Source organism: Dermochelys coriacea, chromosome 8 (genome assembly GCF_009764565.3).
Source record: "Dermochelys coriacea isolate rDerCor1 chromosome 8, rDerCor1.pri.v4, whole genome shotgun sequence".
NCBI lineage: Eukaryota > Metazoa > Chordata > Testudines > Dermochelyidae > Dermochelys > Dermochelys coriacea.
The window spans coordinates 56,891,537-56,912,008 of NC_050075.1; the positions used below are offsets into that span (position 1 = coordinate 56,891,537).

At 39.1% G+C, this 20,472-nt stretch overlaps 1 protein-coding gene across 7 annotated transcripts in view; it reads right to left on the reverse strand.

Annotated features, from left to right (window-relative positions):
- The window catches only part of TPR (translocated promoter region, nuclear basket protein), a 72,257-nt gene that overhangs the window by 25,679 nt on the left and 26,106 nt on the right, over nt 1–20,472 (reverse strand). For all 7 annotated transcript variants that reach the window (XR_006273717.1, XM_038414202.2, XM_038414200.2 and 4 more), the window contains exons 17-35: nt 20,322–20,470; nt 19,350–19,512; nt 18,640–18,774; nt 17,626–17,766; nt 17,286–17,454; nt 14,620–14,786; nt 13,351–13,503; nt 10,990–11,106; nt 9,296–9,499; nt 8,999–9,183; nt 8,446–8,593; nt 7,538–7,675; nt 6,461–6,592; nt 4,813–4,943; nt 4,206–4,416; nt 3,409–3,555; nt 2,713–2,911; nt 1,845–2,050; nt 1,000–1,061 (exon numbers count right to left, since the gene is read on the reverse strand). Coding sequence is in view for 6 of the 7 variants with exons in the window: in XM_038414202.2 (XP_038270130.1) it covers nt 1,000–1,061; nt 1,845–2,050; nt 2,713–2,911; nt 3,409–3,555; nt 4,206–4,416; nt 4,813–4,943; nt 6,461–6,592; nt 7,538–7,675; nt 8,446–8,593; nt 8,999–9,183; nt 9,296–9,499; nt 10,990–11,106; nt 13,351–13,503; nt 14,620–14,786; nt 17,286–17,454; nt 17,626–17,766; nt 18,640–18,774; nt 19,350–19,512; nt 20,322–20,470 (2,957 nt within the window). In the remaining variant the exon portion in view is untranslated. The remainder of the gene's footprint in view (nt 1–999; nt 1,062–1,844; nt 2,051–2,712; nt 2,912–3,408; nt 3,556–4,205; nt 4,417–4,812; nt 4,944–6,460; nt 6,593–7,537; nt 7,676–8,445; nt 8,594–8,998; nt 9,184–9,295; nt 9,500–10,989; nt 11,107–13,350; nt 13,504–14,619; nt 14,787–17,285; nt 17,455–17,625; nt 17,767–18,639; nt 18,775–19,349; nt 19,513–20,321; nt 20,471–20,472) is intronic.

Genomic DNA, 20,472 nt, shown 5'->3' on the forward strand with positions numbered 1-20,472 from the left:
TTGGTCTGACCCAGTATGGCCATTGTTATGTTCTAACAATAATGATAAAATGTTTAGAAATTCTGACCTATGAGGAAAGGTTTAAAAAAATTGGGTATGTTTATGTCTAGAGAAAGACAACTGGGGGAAGGGATAGTCAAGGTTTACCTGGTCCTGCCTTAGTGCAGGGGGCTGGACTTAAAGACTTCTTGAGGTCTTTTCCAGCCCTACATACCTATGATTCTGTAATCAACAGCTACCTTCGAAGTTTTGTTCACAATTACCATTCTTGCATATCTCCGCTAGAAGAGATTATTCTGCAGGGCAAATTATGCCCTGTGCACAACCCCATATCCTCGATAGATGTGATTAACTGGAAATTTGTGCAGCTCCTGGAGATAAATCACTGTCTATACTGGCACTTTTCAGTGCTAAAACTTTTGTCTCTCAGGAATGTTTTTTCACACCCCTGCATGACTAAAGTTTTAGCACTGACAGCACAGTGTAGACACAGTCTTATATTTGTCACTGAAGTCAATTGATATGGCTCAATACAGAGGGAGAATATCTGCTGAATAATAATGAGGCCAGTGATTTTTACAGTCACTTCTCAAGATCAGAACTTCATTTCAAAGGGATACCAGGATTTTAAAAATCAAAGATGTGTACCATTGTTACAAGAACACCGGGGATCAAAACTGTTCTAAGAACAGAAATGTCAGATTATAGGCCATAAAGATTATACATCTTCACAGGCTGGTGTAGTATCTGAAACTGCTTATAGTTTTTCAAATGGACTAGATTTCAAGTTCACAGTGTATCTAAATGTGACAGTTTAGCAGTAAATGACTTAACTGGTTAGATTCAGTTAGTCCATAGCTCAGTGTTAGCATTAAGCAGTCAGTAACTTCCAAAATCTGTTAAAAAATTCTTAAATTCCAAAAGTCTTTAATTTATTCCTACAGTTCAAAACAAAAAATATAGACATAACGATTGGACAAAAAAGAACCCGTAACTTACATTCCTCTTTCACCTGAAGCTGGAGTAGATTTGAGTGTGATCTGCCTCTGCTGTTCTGGAACCTATTAGACATAAGTGTTTTTGTAAATTATATGCTTCCATAGCCAAATATTAAGCCAGCAGGCTCTATAAAACAATCCAAAACGCAATTTTGATTACTGCTTCAGTAGACAGATCTCTTTAATCACAATTGTTTCAACTACAGATTTGGCAGAATACCAGGTGAAGTTCCATACTTACTCTCAAATATTCTGAGCTTGCTCAAGAAAGTCAAGTATTTTCTGGGATACCCTTGATAATGCAGTTTTTTTAGTCAGCCAAAAAGAATACTGATTAATTCTGTTCTATTGGAAAAAAACTACATTTACTTTAGGACCAGGATGCAAGCTCAAAGTGTTAGCACAATAGTCCTGTCATATTGTATATGCAAATAAGACTGCAGACAGAGCCAACAAGAGGAGCAATGTTTGAACTGCTCCTGTCGTGAAACCTAGTCAGTAAAACAATTATATGCTTTTGTTAGCAGTGGAAAGTTTGAACCCGAACAGAACGATTTTTTTGTTATTAACTTCTAATGCTCTGAAGAGCTGCTTCTCTTCCTTCCAAGACCAACTTGCTTTGGGAAACTGGAGGTGGTATGTACTGTTTCGGGTTTCCAGCTGCATTATTCTGGGGATTAAAAAGGTTGGAAGGCCCATGGGAAGAAATTGTGTCTGTTGAATTTCCAATTCACAACTGCTCCATTACTGTGAACTCAAAGCCCACACATTGTTAGACACAGACTATTCTGTTTCACTACAAATGGTAATACAGCTAACAAAAGCTTCATATATCTTGTACCTTACCTTATTAGTAGACTCTGGAGGCTCATCTCGCTGTTCATGATGCCTCTCTTGTTGCTCTCTTAGCTCTCTCTCCAGGCGGCAAATGCGACCTTCATACTGTGATTTGAGTGCACTCATCCGCACCTCCAACTCAGTCTTTTGCTCTTCTAATGCACTACTCTTTTGTTTCCACTCGTCATTTTCTTTTGTCAGCTGTTCTTTTGTACCTAATCAAGTAACAAAGCATTCAGTCTCTTCACTGTAAAACTGCCTACCAAGTCTTTGTGCACCGAAAGTCTGCTTGCTTTTTTATAAGTTAATGAAGTACTTTAAGCAGAGACCTAAGTGTACTAACACATTGTAGGTGATAAAACTATTTCTTAGTGATAACTTGTGTGATTTTTTGAAAATAAGGCTAACAACTGTAAATTTGAAATATTGAAGGACAATATGTTTTCTCCAACCATCAGAAAGCAGGAACTAGTGGTTTCATTTCTTCCTGATTAACACTGAACTTGCTGAAAGAAAGAAATGTCCTTTGTACTGGTAAGCTGTGTGAGATAAATACCTGGGTGCTAAGCAAGGACAATATGTTCTGACTCATCTAAAGTAACTCAGATTAGTTATTGGCCATTTTAACTGATACCAAGTCAAACATTTTTACAGCTTCCAACACTACATAACTAACTGTATATAGCTGAAAAACCTGCCAAAGGAACAGCTACATTCAAAGTTTAATTTTAGAAACTTATGGTTTACATCATAGTTAATTTCTCGCTAAAGTTTACCCAAGAAGTTCACGTTTTCTCCAGGGTTTCAGCCCAGGAAGCTTTTCCATAAAACCAATGAAAAAAATGGAAAACCCTTAAGGCAGAGTAGAATAGCTTACCAGCTAACTGTGCAATTTTCTGCTTGGCAGCCAGCAGGGTCTTTCTAGTCTTCTCCTCCTTCTCAGTTATCTGTTGCCTGAGCTGTTCTTCTTGTGTAGTTCTCTCTTGCAAATCTTGATGAAGACGAGAAAGTTCTGACTGTAGCTGAGATATCTGTTCCTGAAGACTTCTGACTTCACTTTCTTTCTCTGCTATAGTCTGCAGAAAAAAAAAAATTAGATAATTTAGATAAATTTAATTTAGGTAGATAATTTAGCTACCAGCTATAATAAGCTACCTTAAAACTAAGTGGTGAGTGCGTCAGACACAAAACACAGCCCAATTAGCTGAGATACTAACCAGTCACTTTAGTTAAGATACAGTGGACCCTCGCTAGAGTGCTCATCGCTATATCATGGAGTTGCATATAGCGCGGTCATGGCAATGGATCCCAAATGTAAATATTTAAATTGGGATCCATGGTAACGTGGCCCCTGCTATAATGCAGTCCCCGCATTAACATGGTACCGCGCATGGATCCCGAACACCGTGTCCTAGCAAGGGTCCGGTGCAGTAAAAGTTCTCAGTGGTATAATATTCCAGCTCCTTCAACAGAGATAGAGACAGATCACATACTTTACAAACAAATCTTCACTGTACCCTGTGAAGTGCTTTCAAAACGTATGTAGAAACTAACAATATTGCTCTCTTCTTACCTTCTGTAAATTTTCAATCTGATTCTCCAGAGCTTTTGTCTTTACCTCAGCCTGGCTGAGGGACTCTTTCAGTTCTTGTATTTCCTGGACCGAAGCTTGCTGTTCTTGTTCTTCTGCATAAGACTGAGTTGATGTCTCAGCAACCACCTGAAACATTGCAAATTGATGTCGGGTCCAGGCTGTACATTTTTTGTTTTGGTTTTTAAAAAGGAGCCATCAGAAAGTTATCACTTCCATACACAACACTACCAGATGGGCACTGGTCATCAGAAATGGTCTAAGCAGGATACAGAAAGGAATTATGATACTCCCTTAAGAGCTGAGCTTCTCATTCAAACAACATACAGCATCAGAGGAGTAGCCGTGTTAGTCTGTATCCCCAAAGCAACGAGGTGTGCGCTGGCACCTTAAAGACTAACAGATTTATTTGGGCATAAGCTTCCATGGATAAAAAACCCACTTCTTCACATGCACGGAGTGAAACTTACAGATACAGGCTTGTGCCAATATATATTTATGCCTGTATCTGTAATTTTCACTCCATGCATCTGAAGTGGGTTTTTTACCCATGAAAGCTTATGCCCAAATAAATGTTAGTCTTCAAGGTGCCACTGAACTTCTCGTTGTTTTTGCACATACATACAGCATATTATTCTTTGGACATTTCAAAGTTAAGGCCAGAATTTTATAGGCAAGTTTTGGTATCGGAAGTAATGATATTATAAACAGTATTACCTATGAAGACTCTGCTGAGAGTGCACTATTCAATTTCTTTAATAATCAGCATTTACATCTACCTTGTCATATTGCGCTTTCAGCTCTTCATACTGAGTCTTGTATCGTCGCCCAATTTTCTTGACCTGTGTTATAGTTTTGACTTTTTCTTGTATGTCAGCCACTTTATTCTCTAGCTCCTTCTGAAGAGTGTCCTTTTCAGTTCTTATTTTAGTTAGTTCATCTCTGAGGGTCTGGACCAGATTCTGGCTTGTAGTCAGAGATGCGTTAGATCTAAACACCAAAATTGGATGAAGAGATGCATGAGATCTTGCCAAGAGATAAACAAAGTCAGTACATTTTGATATTGCTATATTTTTGTAATGTCATAATTCACCATGAGTGAATATATATTCAAAGCAAAGTACCCCCATTGAATCAAATTATAAAAGTTAAATTTGGAGTCATTTGGCTACTTATTTTAAATGTCCTGTTTCCAAATAAATTAACACTTCACTTTTTATAACTACTGAATAAAAGGCGTTAAATTGCTGAACAAACACCAAAGACTTGACACTTATATAGGGGCATTTAGGAGTTTTGTTTCCAAATGTGGTCTTATTTTAAATATTACATAGTAAAACTGACTTTTAGTATGCATAACTTTCCAAAAGTTTCCTTATACTGTACCTTGCTATTTCTGCTTTAAGCTTGCCTGTTTCTTCACTCATCTGTTGTATGCGTTTGGTATTCGCCTCCTTCTCTGAAAGGAGTTTCCGATATTCTTCAAGATCAGAGTCTTTCTGTTGGCTCAGTAAATGCTGAAAGATATTTATAATCTGAATAATCTTGATTCTTGCAAAAAGAACACACATTTCATTCTACAGAACCTATACATGTTGGTGATTGTTGCTTTTGTGCTCTGTCAATGGTGGTTTAGAACTGCATTCTAAGTTAGGCATGAGATACTGTATAAAAAAAGATGACCATGTTTACACTGAGGTATAACCACTAATGTATCACCACTCTTGCACAATTGTGATAAATCTCAAAGAAAGTATACCTTGAAAGGTATCACTGGAAAAGTTTCAGAGTGATGTTAGTCTGTATCAACAAAAACAACGAGGAGTCCTTGTGGCACCTTAGAGACTATGGGATTTTAGCCCACGGAAGCTTATGCCCAAATAAATTTGTTAGTCTCTAAGGTGTCACAAGGACTCCTCGCATTGTTTTTATTTGAAAAGTTGTAATCTGTTGAACAATGTTATCCTGTTTATAAGCGTGTATTATCATTGCATATGAAGTTATGAATCTTTGCTCTGTATTTGTATCTTAAACATGTTTTATTCCTGGTAACACCCACAAGACGGATTTACATCAAGACCAGTCAGCCATGGTTGATGAATCATTAAGGAGAATCAACTCGTCCAGTGGGCCCCTTCCAACTACACCTCAGAGAGCATGTAGACAATAGATGTCTCATGAATCAGCAAGGGCATGTAGAACATGTGATCCCTGACTCCATGTTTGAGACTAACTTTCCATGCACCTGGACTGAGAATATAAATGGAGACTGTGACATTATCTCTGTCTCTTTCTTGCTCCACATCTCTGAAACTATAATTTCTATAAGAAAGGGAAAGCTTTAAACAATGGACTGAGGACCCCCAACCCAGAGAGACTTATTACAAACTGGCTGACTTCACATCACTGCTATTATCCTGATCTACAAACTCCGATATCAACTGTAATGCATATGATTCATTTTAACCTTTTAATCACTCTTCTTTTCCGTTTTTTATGAATAAATCTTGATTAGTTACTAAAGATTGGCTGAAGCATGTTTTTTGGGTGAGATCCTGAAGTATATTTTGATCTCGGGGTAAGTGGTGGGTTCTTTAGAACAGGAACAATCTAATATATGTTGTTATCACTTATCACAGATAAATGGTTTGTCTGGGTGATGCATGAGGGGCTAGAGGGCCTTAAGGGGACTGTCTGTGGCTCTATAATAACTAGTCCAGTAATTTGGAAGCACACATTTGTTACTGGTTTGGTGAGGTCTTAGTATAGAATACACCACCAGCCTGGGGTATATGCCCTATATTCTGGCAGTCTGACCCCAGATTGGCACTCTTAGCTGTGTCCTATATCAGGCAGAGTGACAAGGCAAACTCATGTTATCCTAACAAATTCAAGCCTTCTTAATACATATTCACTGTTGATGTTTCACAAATCAAATTCATTTCAGTCTTCCACCACTTTTCAGGACATGGAGTTGATCTACCAGCATTTGAGTTCTTTCATTTGGACATCCTCTGTAAAAAGACGCACTCACCTGGGTCCGGGCTTTCCAACGTTTGACATCCTCTTCCAACAGCTTCTTTTCTGCCTGAAGCATTCCACTTTTTTCACTTAGCTCAGCATTAGACTCTTGTAAAGGTAGGATGTCTGCCTCTAGCTTACGCACCTGGAAAATCATCAGGTGTTAAAACATACCCCCATCTCACTGGGGGAGCAGAGGGGATGTTGGTCAGACTGACAGAATGATGTACAGCCCAGAAGGAGAGATGGGAGAGCACATGCCTGAGAAGGCCATGACTAGGGCCCTCCTCCTCCTGGAGTTCTCCACCTCCCACCGGCCAGCTGGGGAGAAGAGGGAAAGCTGATCGATGGTGGAGCACAAAGGCCAATTTAAACCCCTTTCGAGGGTGTCTCCACTGGCCAGTGCAGATAAAGGCTAAAAGGTGCAGCACTCCCAGAAGTAAATGACACTCAAGATTTCACTGATGGACCTTGTGCTTGTAAAAGAGGAGGCGTAAAACAACTTGAGGTCCCCCTTAATATCTTCTATTTGCTTTATGGGGGGGGGGGGCGGGGGAAGTGGACGAGAAGATTCAGAAGTGAGCTGAGTTCTAGGGATAGACTGATGAGGGTCAACCCTGAATTATTGCTTACATGATGGGAATGGGAGCCCTGTAAATCACACTGGACACCATTAAATTCCTGGTCTGTGAGATAGGCCACATATAACCTTAGGCAGAAGTGCTAAATTAATAAAATTGTGGCCCACCACTTAAGCCCATCCCTTTATCTTTCTTTTATTTTAATAAGCGTCCTGATCAACGACATATTGTTAATCAAGACTAACTATTGATTTTCTACTTTATTTAAAGCTGAAACTTTCTGCATAGTAAACAGGGCCTTGTCCTCTGACATCTTAATTATATTGAAAATCCTCTCAGTGGTATCTAATGTGATTGTCCCCCACATTATTTATAATCAAATTTTACAGCATACAGTTACTGCAATTAGTGATATGTTATATGTCTAACAAACGCAGATGTTGATTCATTCAAGTTCTCCTTCAAATACTGAGTGTCTGAGAATTTTGTGTGTAAGTCTCATCACTAACCTTTGCCTGCATTTGTTGTAGCTCTTGTTCTAGCCTCTCTTTCTCTTCTCTCAGCATCTTGTTGGTTTCTATCAATACATTCATGGTTTCCGTCTTTTTCATTAGTTCTTCATGCTGAGCAATTGTTTTTGCTGTTATCTGTTAGGTCAAAGAAAATCATCCAAACAACTGGTTTAGCTTTCTTTGGACATAAATATTCAAACAACTTTCATTGGCATTAGACTTCAGAAAACTATCACTGTGTACATATGAAGAAATTAATATATTGTTTAAAAACCCTGAAAATAGACTTCCCCATGTGATTCTCTGTACCATTTCTCCAAACATTTCTTTTGACTGCTTCCTAAATATCTGTTCTGCACAACTATACATGTTAAAACAAGATCTCGAAGCATAATTGCTATCCTGCTTTTGAGAGCAAGTTCATGGGGCTAGGAGCAAAGCTAGTGCAACTGAACAAATATCAATCCCATTCCAAATACAATGGACTCTTGCACACTTCTTAGCTTTTAGCTTATGTTTACAATGCAGATGACAGGCATGCTTCCCAGCTCAGGTAGACAGACACATGCTTGCTCAAAAAGAGCTCTAAAAATACTGCTATAAATAGCAGCATAGCTGAGGGTAGCACAGATGGTGGCTCAGCCTAGCTGCCTAAGTACATACACAGGGGATCTGGCTGGCTTCAGTCTCTGACTGGTCGCCTGAGCCACTGCCCGTGCTATCACCGGCTACACTGCTATTTTTAGAGAGCTAGATTGAGCTAAGCTAGTTCTTCTGTCTACCCAAGCTCAGAAACACACTCCCAGCTGCATAGACGTACCCAGTTGAAGTAGGAAAAGACATGAATAAGGAGGAAGACATTTCAGCCAGTTGTTGAAAGTGTAACCAACAATTCATGTACACACCTGCACCTTCTCTCGCTCCGCATTCAGACTATCATGCAACTCCTGGAGCTCCCTTTCCAGGTGATCCACCCTCTGACGATAACGCAAGCTCTCCACCTGGGCCACCTCAAACCTAGTTTCTGCAATCTCCTTCTCTCGGCGTATAAATCTATAAGAAAGGGGGTCATTTGAACTCAAGTGTAAGAAGGAAATTTAAATCTAGAGACCCATGTCAGAATGAGGCCAGCTGCTAAAAGAAAATAAAAATGGGAAGGTGTCACTCTGTGGAATGTTCTTGGCACCATCGTTTACCAGGAGGTACCAGGCTCTCCAGACAAGTCTCTGCCTTACATCTTTTCCATATGATAGCTGGGACCAATCAGCAGTTGCAATTCCACCTATCTCTGCTGCTATTGAAGCAGGGAAAAGGCTGTCACCATAGCTAGTACCAGTCAAAAATTAATCCACTTTAATTTTGAAATATTCTGTTTTCCAAAAAAGAAAATGAAGATGAACTAACCAGTTCTGAAATTACTCACAATGACTATGGAAAATAGTTTAGGATTAAATTTACCGGAGAATTTCTAAGATTTGTTCTTGTGATTTGCCTTCTTCATTAAGAGAAACATTCAATGCACTTGGCATGGCTTCCTTCACAGTGGTCACCATCTTGTCACTTAGATTTTCCAGTTGCTCATGTAATAATCGGTTTTGTTTTTCTAAGTCTTCACAGCGAGACCCAAGCTTTGAAGTTTCATCCTACAACAGAATATTTTTCTGTTTGGTCATGATGAACTTTAATTTGCATAGGTCTGAACACTACAGATATCTATACACTTCAGAAAAGTCACTGGAGCCAGAAAAATCCTACCTTTAACATTCTCTCCCGCTCTTCCCATGAGGCTTTGCACTCCAGAAGTGCAGATTCAGCTTTCTGAGTAGCTTCCTCTAACTGCTGCCTTATTGCTGAATTCTTAGCAACTTGACTTTTAGCAGCCTGCAAGGCCTCAACATCAGCAGCATGAAGCATCAATTCCCGCTCATACTTATTTTGAGCTTCTGAAGCGATCTTTGCCTGTGAGAAACAGTATACTTCGTTATTTCTTCAAGTATATCACATACCCTCCATAGCTTTCCATACTTGTTAAAAAGTTACATAAATACAAAAAGGGACATTTCCCAATATTAGACTTGTCTTCTCTTGTAGATCAATCCTGATAAACCAAAAAAGCCACCAAAAATAAAATCTAAGCCACCTCCTCAAAGTGACCCTATCCCTTAACTCGTGATTCTCAAAAGCCTGAGAAAACAGATATGCAGATTTGAGTAAATCCCTAAATATTAACATTCTGGCAACCAGCTGGATGAAAATCCCTTTTATATGCCCTTTCCCCAGCCCTCTTCCTTTAAATTCTGCATCAAGAGGGATAGGAGCTTTTCAAGCACTTCTGTTGATTGCAACTATGGAGAGAGGTAAATACAAAAGGGGCAGGGGGGGCGGACCAGCAAAAGATTGATTCAATCTTATTATCTGACACATGAAAATCCCCAGCAATTAAACACTCAGTCTAGATTAAGTACACAATTGAGTTTTCTGAAAGAGTTATTGGAATTCTCAGATGTAGAAAAATAAGCATGACTAGGATTCACTGTAAAACCAGCAGTTACTTGACACCAAACTTATCTTCTTAGAGTACTGGCAAAAATGTTTTGCTACAGTTATTGCTGCTAGCATGCACTCTAATTGTCAAAATTGGGTTTGGAAAGAAATTTTCCCCTAGTACATATGGGTGAGAACTTTAGTTTTCACCTTCTTCTGGAGAGTTAAGAAAGAATCCGTTAAGATCAGTTAAGTACACCCCACAGTCAGTGTTCCCTCTAATTTTTTACATCCATGTGTTGAATGAATTTTGTAATCTGCACAAATATGGAGGTGATGTTTGACACATCACCTCCACATTGGTGCACATAACAAAATTCATGTGGTGGGAGTGTGCCTGAGGGGTTCGGAGTGCGGGAGGGGGCTCAGGGTTGGGGCAGAGGGTTGGGGTGCAGGTTCTGGGGATGATGGGTTTGGGGTACAGGCTGCCCCGAGACTGCAGTGGGGAGAGAGGACTCCCCCAGACCTCTCTTGCCGCAGCAGCTCAGGGCTGGGGGAGAGGCACCTCTTCCTGGCCGCAGCAGCTCAGGGCTGGGGGAGAGGCACCTCTTCCTGGCCGCAGCAGCTCCAGAGGGTCTGAGCAGGGCCAAGGGAGGGGCGCATCTCCCCATGCGGCAGGTCCACACTGGGGCCTTATACAAGTGCAGGATTTTATATTCAAAAGTCTACTTAATTAAACACTCTAGTTATTTAAAATTTAGATTACATCAAGGCAATGAAGTACCAGGAAATACAGTCTAGGAAACAATCATGTCATAGGAATGGACGAACTGCTCCTTTAATACCTTCTATTTCCACTAATTTTTCTGAACAACTGCACTGAAAATTAACCTCGTCCTTGGCTCCAGACAGAGACAAAGCTATCAAACTTCATCTGGCCATTTATAGCTAAAACGAAAACTTACCTGTTCCTGACAGTCACGCCTGGCCTGTTGTTCATTATTTATTGCTGTGCTTGCTCTTTGAAGAGCTTCCTGGACTTCAGATTGCACATTAGAGAGGCTCTTCTTCAGTTCAGATAGCTATAGAAAGGAAATAAAATTGGACAGACAATGTAATTTATTAAGTACTATAACACAGTTTTTAAAGACAGGTTTCAGAGTAGCAGCCATGTTAGTCTGTATTCGCAAAAGAAAAGGAGTACTTGTGGCACCTTAGAGACTAACAAATTTATTAGAGCATAAGCTTTCGTGAGCTCTCGTCCCCTAATGCCCCTACTCTACTTGCGCACAATGATGACATCTTCATCATCTGGACCCATGGAAAAGAAGCCCTGGAGGAATTCCACCATGATTTCAACAATTTCCATCCCACCATCAACCTCAGCCTGGACCAGTCCACACAAGAGATCCACTTCTTGGACACTACTCTGCTAATAAGCGATGGTCACATAAACAGCACTCTATATCGGAAACCTACTGACCGCTTTTCCTACCTACATGCCTCTAGCTTTCATCCAGATCATACCACTCGATCCATTGTCTACAGCCAAGCTCTACGATATAACTGCATTTGCTCCAACCCCTCAGACAGAGACAAACACCTACAAGATCTCCATCATGCATTCCTACAACTACAATACCCACCTGCTGAAGTGAAGAAACAGATTGACAGAGCCAGAAGAGTACCCAGAAGTCACCTACTACAGGACAGGCCCAACAAAGAAAACAACAGAACGCCACTATCCATCACCTTCAGCCCCCAACTAAAACCTCTCCAACGCATCATCAAGGATCTACAACCTATCCTGAAGGACGACCCATCACTCTCACAGATCTTGGGAGACAGGCCAGTCCTTGCTTACAGACAGCCCCCCAATCTGAAGCAAATACTCACCAGCAACCACACACCACACAACAGAACCACTAACCCAGGAACCTATCCTTGCAACAAAGCCCGTTGCCAACTCTGTCCACATATCTATTCAGGGGACACCATCATAGGGCCTAATCACATCAGCCACACTATCAGAGGCTCAGTCACCTGTGCATCTACCAATGTGATAGATGCCATCATGTGCCAGCAATGCCCCTCTGCCATGTACATTGGCCAAACTGGACAGTCTCTACGTAAAAGAATGAATGGACACAAATCAGACGTCAAGAATTATAACATTCAAAAACCAGTTGGAGAACACTTCAATCTCTCTGGTCACTCGATTACAGACCTAAGAGTGGCTATCCTTCAACAAAAAAGCTTCAAAAACAGACTCCAGCGAGAGACTGCTGAATTGGAATTAATTTGCAAACTGAATACAATTAACTTAGGCTTGAATAGAGACTGGGAATGGATGAGTCATTACACAAAGTAAAACTATTTCCCCATGGTATTTCTCCCCCCCACCCCACCCCCCACTGTTCCTCAGATATTCTTGTTAACTGCTGGAATTAGCCTACCTTGCTTGTCACCATGAAAGGTTTTCCTCCTTCCCCCCGCTGCTGCTGGTGATGGCTTATCTTAAGTGATCACTCTCCTTACAGTGTGTATGATAAACCCATTGTTTCATGTTCTCTGTGTGTGTATATAAATCTCCCCTCTGTTTTTTCCACCAAATGCATCCGATGAAGTGAGCTGTAGCTCACGAAAGCTTATGCTCTAATAAATTTGTTAGTCTCTAAGGTGCCACAAGTACTCCTTTTCTTTTTACAGTTTTTAAAAGAAGCAACATGAAGAGGTATAAGATATGAATAATTTAGAGGTAAAGGAGGAATTTTAAATGGTTATAATTTGGTGAATCTAAATTTAGGTTTTGACTTATTAATGTAAGAGACATTTTTGTGCGAATTCAGGTATTCTAAGCTCCATTTTCAGAAATAGGTAACTGTGCTTTCCCAGCTGAGTTCACAACAGTGATACTGGTTGCACAGCAGTCTTGTTAATTTCAACTCCAACAGGAAGAAAATCAGCCATTTCCCAAATATAAAACAGAAAAATTACAGGGTCTGGATGCCCTAATTTTGGTATAAATAAACAAACACCGCAGCTTGGTTTTGCTAGTGTGATGACGCTATTTCCTTCAAGCACTGATCAAAGTATAAGACAAGACAAACGGTGAAGGACTGAATGGATAAAATATGTATTTATATATTTTAATACAGCATCCTTCTAATTCAGTTACAGTCCTGTAAATCCTTTTGTGAAATTAGCATTGGAGATTGCATTGCTTTCCTTTTCTGCATAGAAGTTAAAATGAAAACTACAGTTAAAGACTAACTGCAAACATATTCTTGTAGACACAAGGAAGGTGAACATTCAGCACTCTATACCTGTTGCTCCATGTTCTCTATAGCTTTACGTTTCTCATCCTGAAGTTCTTGCTTTTCCTTTTCTGCCTCCATCAGTTTCTTTTCTAGCTGGGCTTGATACTCAGAAGAATCCTTCAAACGTGCATCAACAGTTGCACGAACTTCCTCTGTCACCTTCACAAAAAAAGTAAATGTCAAAAAGATCAAGCCATCAGTAAAAATTTAGATCCACACACACTACAGGAGATCCGCTTGTGTTCCATACTTTCCTTATAAAGATTCACATTTTATCTTTCACATTCATGCAATATTCATTTTAAGCCAAAAAAATGGAATCTTAATCTCAGACAAATGTCATGGGGACATTGGAAAATACAGCTCATGGTATTTTTGAATCACTCAGGATATTTTCAACATCCCACTGGGGGCACTTTTGAAGAGCTCAGTTTCAGATAACTAGGGTTTGGACGTATATCAGCTGAAATATTTTACTACATATTAAAGTTTGTAAAATTTATAAAACTCATGCCTCAATGAAAAGTTTGCAGTAACTATTGGACGGGAAAAGGGCTGGATGCTGAACACAGAGCGACATGTACTTGATCTGTTGGATGCCACAATTTTAGTGAAAACGATAATGTTGCCCGGTGATCAAAGTTCTATTTGGGTATTCTCTACTCTGACAAATCAAGAATCTAAAAGACATACAGATGATTTATAACATTGGGCTGCATTTGCAGTTTAGGCGGCGATTTTTTTTTTTTTTTTTTACAAATAGGATGTGGTTATTTGCCTTCATGCTTGAAATGTGCCTAGAAAGTATTCTTTCACATGTTTGAAAAGTTTAATCTGTTAGGATAAAAAGTGATTATTTAGAATGTATGACATAAATTGTATCTGATTCATATGCAATGCCTACATTTCCAAAGGTCTTGTGAGGCCTCAGGCCACTTGCTAGTAGAGAACTTGGAGACAGTCAGGTAAAGAGTCAGTCTTGTCTCAAATTTACAGGTGTTGTATTAACGTATGGGCATGAAAGTATGCAGGAAGACTGAATAGGCAGTTTGCTTGAAAATCTATTTATGGTAATTTGAAAAGGAATGGTATAATTTCACAAGACTCTAACAGGCACTGCAAAATACTTGCTTCTGATTGTGACATCCCACGAAACAACACAGGCTGCAGAATTCCTCATAAGTAAGAATACTAATACAGTGAAAAATATGACCAAGATGTACACAGTTATATTTAGCAAGTAATGTTAATGGCTAAACACATATTGACACTTACCTGTTTTTCTTTATTAAGGGATTCTTCTAAACTAAGAACCATCGCTCTGTACTGTTCCACATTACTAGTAGTGGTCTTCAATCTTTCCTTCAGGTCATTAACTTGTTCCTCAGCTTGTCTTAGTCGACTAACAAGATCATCCACATCCTCATTTGCACTAGGCTGTCCTAAGATATAAAAATTGTGACAGAGTCGGGCCGGATGGCTACAGGAGAGTAATAGAAGGCAGATATATTAGCCCCAGGTTAACCAGGTCCCTTTTCCCTGGGTAAGATAACAGGGAAGGTTCCAGAACAATCAGGAACCTTCTGGAGACAATTAAGACAGGCTGATTAGAACACCTGCAGCCAATCAAGAAGCTGCTAGAATCAATTAAGGCAGGCTAATCAGGGCACCTGGGTTTAAAAAGGAGCTCACTTCAGTTTGTGGTGCATGTATAAGGAGCTGGGAGCAAGACGCGCTAGGAGTTGAGAGTGAGAAAGCATACTGTTGGAGGACTGAGGAGGACAAGCATTATCAGACACCAGGAGGAAGGTCTTATGGTGAGGATAAAGAAGGTGTTGGGAGGAGGCCATGGGGAAGTAGCCCAGGGAGTTGTAGCTGTCGCACAGCTGTTCCAGGAGGCACTCTAGACAGCAGCATTCCACAGGGCCCTGGGCTGGAACCCGGAGTAGAGGGCAGGCCCTCCCCCCCGGTCAGACACAGGAGGAGTTGACCTGGACTGTGGGTTCACGAAAACGGCCAAACTAAAGGCTGCCATGAAGCTCCAAGGCGAGCAAATCCGCCAATAAGCGTAAGACCCACCAAGATAGAGGAGGAACTTTGTCACCAAATGCATAAATTTATAAACTAGAACTCAGTCTTTAAGATGTAAATTATGTCCAAGATATACCTTCTGAAGATAAGATGAGCAGTGACATTGCTTTGTGATTTTCACAGAAAGCAACTTAATTTCACCAAATATTATTACCCTGGCTGTAATTATTCATTTTTGTGGTGCTGTGAGGGAGAAGTGAGATGAGACAATACACATGAGAGTAGTCTGGTAAGACTAGCCTTATAATTAGAGCCTTGTGATTTTTGCAAACATGAAGTCACACGAAATAAAATGAAAAACGTATATAAAAGAAAATCAACTATGCCCTCCCACCCAATACCTCACCCTGCAAGAGTGGCTCCTGCCCCACAGGGCTGGGCCCAGTTCCCTGCATTGTGACCTGATGCATGGGGTGGCAGTGCTGCTCAGGCTTGGCCCAGCCACCTTTCTGTCATGATGTGATGGGGTCTCCAGGCCAAATCTTAGTGAGTGGCATTGTAACCCAAATTTGCAGTAACATTTGCTCAAATTTGGCCCAACAACTGCCCTCCCACTGCCATGATGGAGGGGTGGCCAGGCAAAACTTGAGTGGTGCTGTAATCCTGTTCACCAGGGCACAATGCCTGGAACGGGAAGCTGGACTCAGCCCCATGGGGCAAGAACCACTGCTGCTGCAGGGTGAATGTTGGGTGGGCTCACCCTGAAATCCTATAAGGTCTCCCACCCCCCACAGGACATGAGAACTTCCTCAGCCCCCTACCCTCCGCTACTCCTGTTGGGATGGATAAAACAAAGTAACACAAAATTTTTCAAAACTAAATGAAAAACTATAAAAAGTTTTAACAAATTTCATGGGTCTGTACTTATAATCTTACCATCTCTTCTAAAAGATAAAGTGCCCTTTCATATTTGGAGGAGAATGTACACATTAAATTTGAATATTTTTTAAACTCAGAATTTTTTTGAGTAATAGAGGAATAAAAATATTTTTTTAACAAGTAAGAATTTTCAAGGTTCATAAATTTCTTTAAAACACAGTCAAACCAAATTATTTTCCAATGAATTAGAAGTTTTCCTTTAAGGCTAAGAACAAACATGAAAAATTTCAAGCCAAAAGGATTTTTCTTTTAGAAAATCCTAAGCACTAAATAAAAAGCAATAGCTCATGAGGTAAGTGCTTTCTCATCTGTAACTATTGCTAAAAATATTAATGTTTTTCTAAATGTTGCACAGTGGAACAAATTAAAATAAATTCATAACCAAAACGTCAAAATCCTGCATCTTAAACACACAACTAAAGCATACATGAAAACAGGGCTTTTAAAAAAGTTAGTTGCTACCTGTTGAAAGTACACATCACAAAATCTGCCACTTTAAAAGATACAAGGTAAAACACTGGCCCTAGTGAAGTTAATGCGGAACCAGGATTTCACACACAATCTTACATTGCAATTATGACATAAAATGCAAGTTCAGAAATTTCCACCCATTACCCTAAGACCACCACTGAGGTCTGAGCAATTAATTTTAGATGGTGAGGATGAGGAAGTATAAGATCAGATGTACTTAAGAAATAGCATTTCACATAAAAGGTAAGCTTTCAAGTCTACATAGGAGGCCTATTCATTTGTCCTATTTTTAAGTCGGGTCCATCTGAATTCCTTTATACCTCATATTGGTCAAACTGTATCTGAACATGTTGGAGTAATCAGAATGGGGTTTTCTGTTTCAGAGACTATATTCCTAGATTTACACACAACACTGGACATAACTCACTCTAGTCTCCTCCTTCATTCATTACCAGCTTCCAAACTGGTAAACGTTTCAGTAAGTCACCATTTCTCTTTACCTTTACCAGGAGCCTGCTGGGATGTCTGGGAGGCTAACTGAGCTTCAATATTATTCAGCTGCTGTTTCAATGTGGCAGTCTCTTTTTGGGCATTCTTCAGCAGTTCCTTTGTGTTAAGGTGACGGTTCATTTCAGTCTCAAGTTGTCTCTTAGTATCCAACAGATGAACCTGTAAAGGCAGTGTTCTTGAGTCTGCAATACCTGACACATTGCATAAAAATCCAACATAATTAATACAAGACAACAATGTAATGATTAAGCAGATCTTGTAAGCTGGTAAGTAATTTCATTTATTTTTCTCTTAAACACCAATTAGAAAAAATTGCTTACAAGTACTCACATCTTGGTTTTTGGTAAGCACATGCCTTTGTTCCACCTCATTCTCTAGTTTCTTCTTTAGTTGGGATATCTCACGCTCTAGTTTCTCTACCTGGTTGTTGAGTCTTTGTTTAGTCTCTGTCTCAGACCTCTCCAATATCACCTGATAAAAGCACGAAATGTGATTGCTACCATGTGGAACAATTCAGACAAGTGAAGAAATCCTAATCACTTAGTATGAGTTAACTCCACACCATTCCTGTAACCCTCACCCCCCCCACACACAAAAAATTATGCACCACACAATATGCTGTATCAAGATGTTACAACTAACACAGCAGAACTTGTTACCACCATGAACAGTGAGTTTATACTGCCCGCCAAATTTTTCTCTAGTAAAATTTCTTGTAACTACACAAATCAAACAGCATGTATTTTAAAAAAAGATGTGTTATTAAATAAGATAAATTTGTTTTGAATGTTATCTTAAGCAATTATTTATGAACGAAGTACTAAACACATCTCAGTGTAACAGGAAAACAAAATTAGTAGGTCAGGCAGTCACCAGAATCAAGTTTGTCAGAGTTAATGAAACAAGTAACCACTTTTTTGATCTGATCCACAATTTATAGTCAGTTGCATTTTAATGGTTATATCATCAATGGAAGAATAATTCCTTGTCTCAAAAACTAAGCCCATACTGATAACAGTATTATTGCTCACTGATGAAATTGCTAAGTAATGTATTCAAGTAAAGAATGTTTATTTATGACTTGAAACAATGATTGCTGTTTAATGGCCGGATCCAATGCTTATTGAAGTCAATGATTTCATCAGGCATTGGATAACATCTTGAAACATGCTATTTTCATCAGTATTTTTAAAGCCCTGAATAGAACATCCCAAGTCATCATATTAATTCCTGAAAGATCTGACAAAATGAAGTGTTACACATTTAGTGTTATCAATTGAAAAGACTCTGTCTCCAGTTCACATGGTTTTTGCATCCAACGAAAAAGATGGCATTTGATTATACCTGAATAGTTCGCAGATTAGTAAGCAGTAAATTTTGTCCCCTTTGCTCCGCTAATAAAGATTCTCGTTGCTGGGTCAGACGAACTTCAGCCATCTTCAAGATATCCTTCTCTTTTTTCAAGTTCTCTGCTCTCACCTTTAAAAGAGCAGATTACAAATGAAAATTTAGCATCTTAACAGCAAATCTGTGCATTAGTTAATTTGGGCAAAATTTACCTACTGTATAACTTCTTGAAAAAACATTCATCATAAACATAATCAAGGTAAGTAACCAAAACCAGTCAAGTACTCTTCTAAATGTAACCAGGCTTAAATTTCTGAAATTTAACGAAGTAAATAAGTTTTGGAATTACAAAACTTTAGCTAGCTGACTAACATTAGCCAAAAGCAAAAGCTTCACTCTAGTCATCAGTTAAAAAAAACGGCCCTTAGAACAGTTTACTGAGTCTCTAAATATTTGTGATGGTCAACAAAATATCTCACATAACATGTTCCAACATGGACATGATTTTAACAGCTAGTATTTTCACAAGACATGAAGTTTAAGAGATTTAGTACTAGATTCTACTGAACTCCAAAATTTCAGGTGGTATGAAGCACTGGTTCAAATTCTAACAGTTTTCAAGACAATGGAATACAAATTTACTGTGTTACTATACTAAATTTGAAGTGTGTACAAATACAGATTGCATGAAAATGTTGTACAATCACCTCTGCCATAGCCAGCTTTTCATTAGCTCCCCTTAAGTCCTGGGTCATGGTATTAATTATCTGTTCCTGTTTTTGAGTTGTTGCTGTGAGCTTTTGGGTTCTCTCCTGAAGGGATGTTATTTCTCGACGATATCCCTCAACATTATCCTGCAGCATCTCATAACTTTAAATGGAACAAACAAAAAAAAAGTAGTTTATATTCCTAGAGTTAAATGACTTACACTGAATTACAAGGTGGGTGCATACACTCACACGAACATGCTATGTTTTCATGTACCAGTTTGAAGCATGATTTACAGATATATTAGCCTTGTAAAAGATTAGCTGAATTAGAAAAGTAAATGCAAATTAAATAGTTTTCTCTAAAGTGCTGGTCTATTTCATATCAAGTTTCTAAATATGATGAATATTTGAGTTAATATCATGCAAGTATGGCTAGTTCTTAAATAACGACCAATTAACACAAGCTAAACAGACTTCTCTTCCACTGACAGGCTAGTTGACTATTCTATTCAATACTAGTTGAAGCTCCTCTGGCTTTAAAAATATAAGGTTTCTGTCTCTCTTTGGCTTTAACCCAGAAAGTTGTATTTCAAATAAAGGATCCAAAGTTTCATGTTTGGGTTGTTCCCTTGTTGGATTTCTTGGTTTTTGTTTTTAAATAAAGAATTTATTATGGGTTCCCATTTTGGATTAAGTAACACTAGCACTTTTTTTTTTTTTTTTTTGGAGTAGCAACATGCTATTCGTTTTGGGCTTTTGTGGAATTATAAAGTTGCCATGTATCGATGCACCTAAATTTGCCTGTGTGTGGCAACTGCCTTCTCACTCAATTGGAAACATAGGTATTTTATTAGCAGTTCATATTAACTAACATGCTATATAGTCTAACACCAAGCAATTAGCTTGTTTTCTCACATGTAAGACAAGAAAGTGGAGTTCTACTTGGAAATGTAATAAACACCAAATTACCGTTTGGAGGCAAATTCAAGTTGGGTGGACATCTTAGCATTCTGTGACCGCAAGTCCGTGACTTGCTCCTGAAGTTTTTCATTTTGTTCATTTAGCAGTTTGTCATTCTCTGCCTTTTCTTTTCTGTAGTTCTCAAAAACTTCCCGCAGCT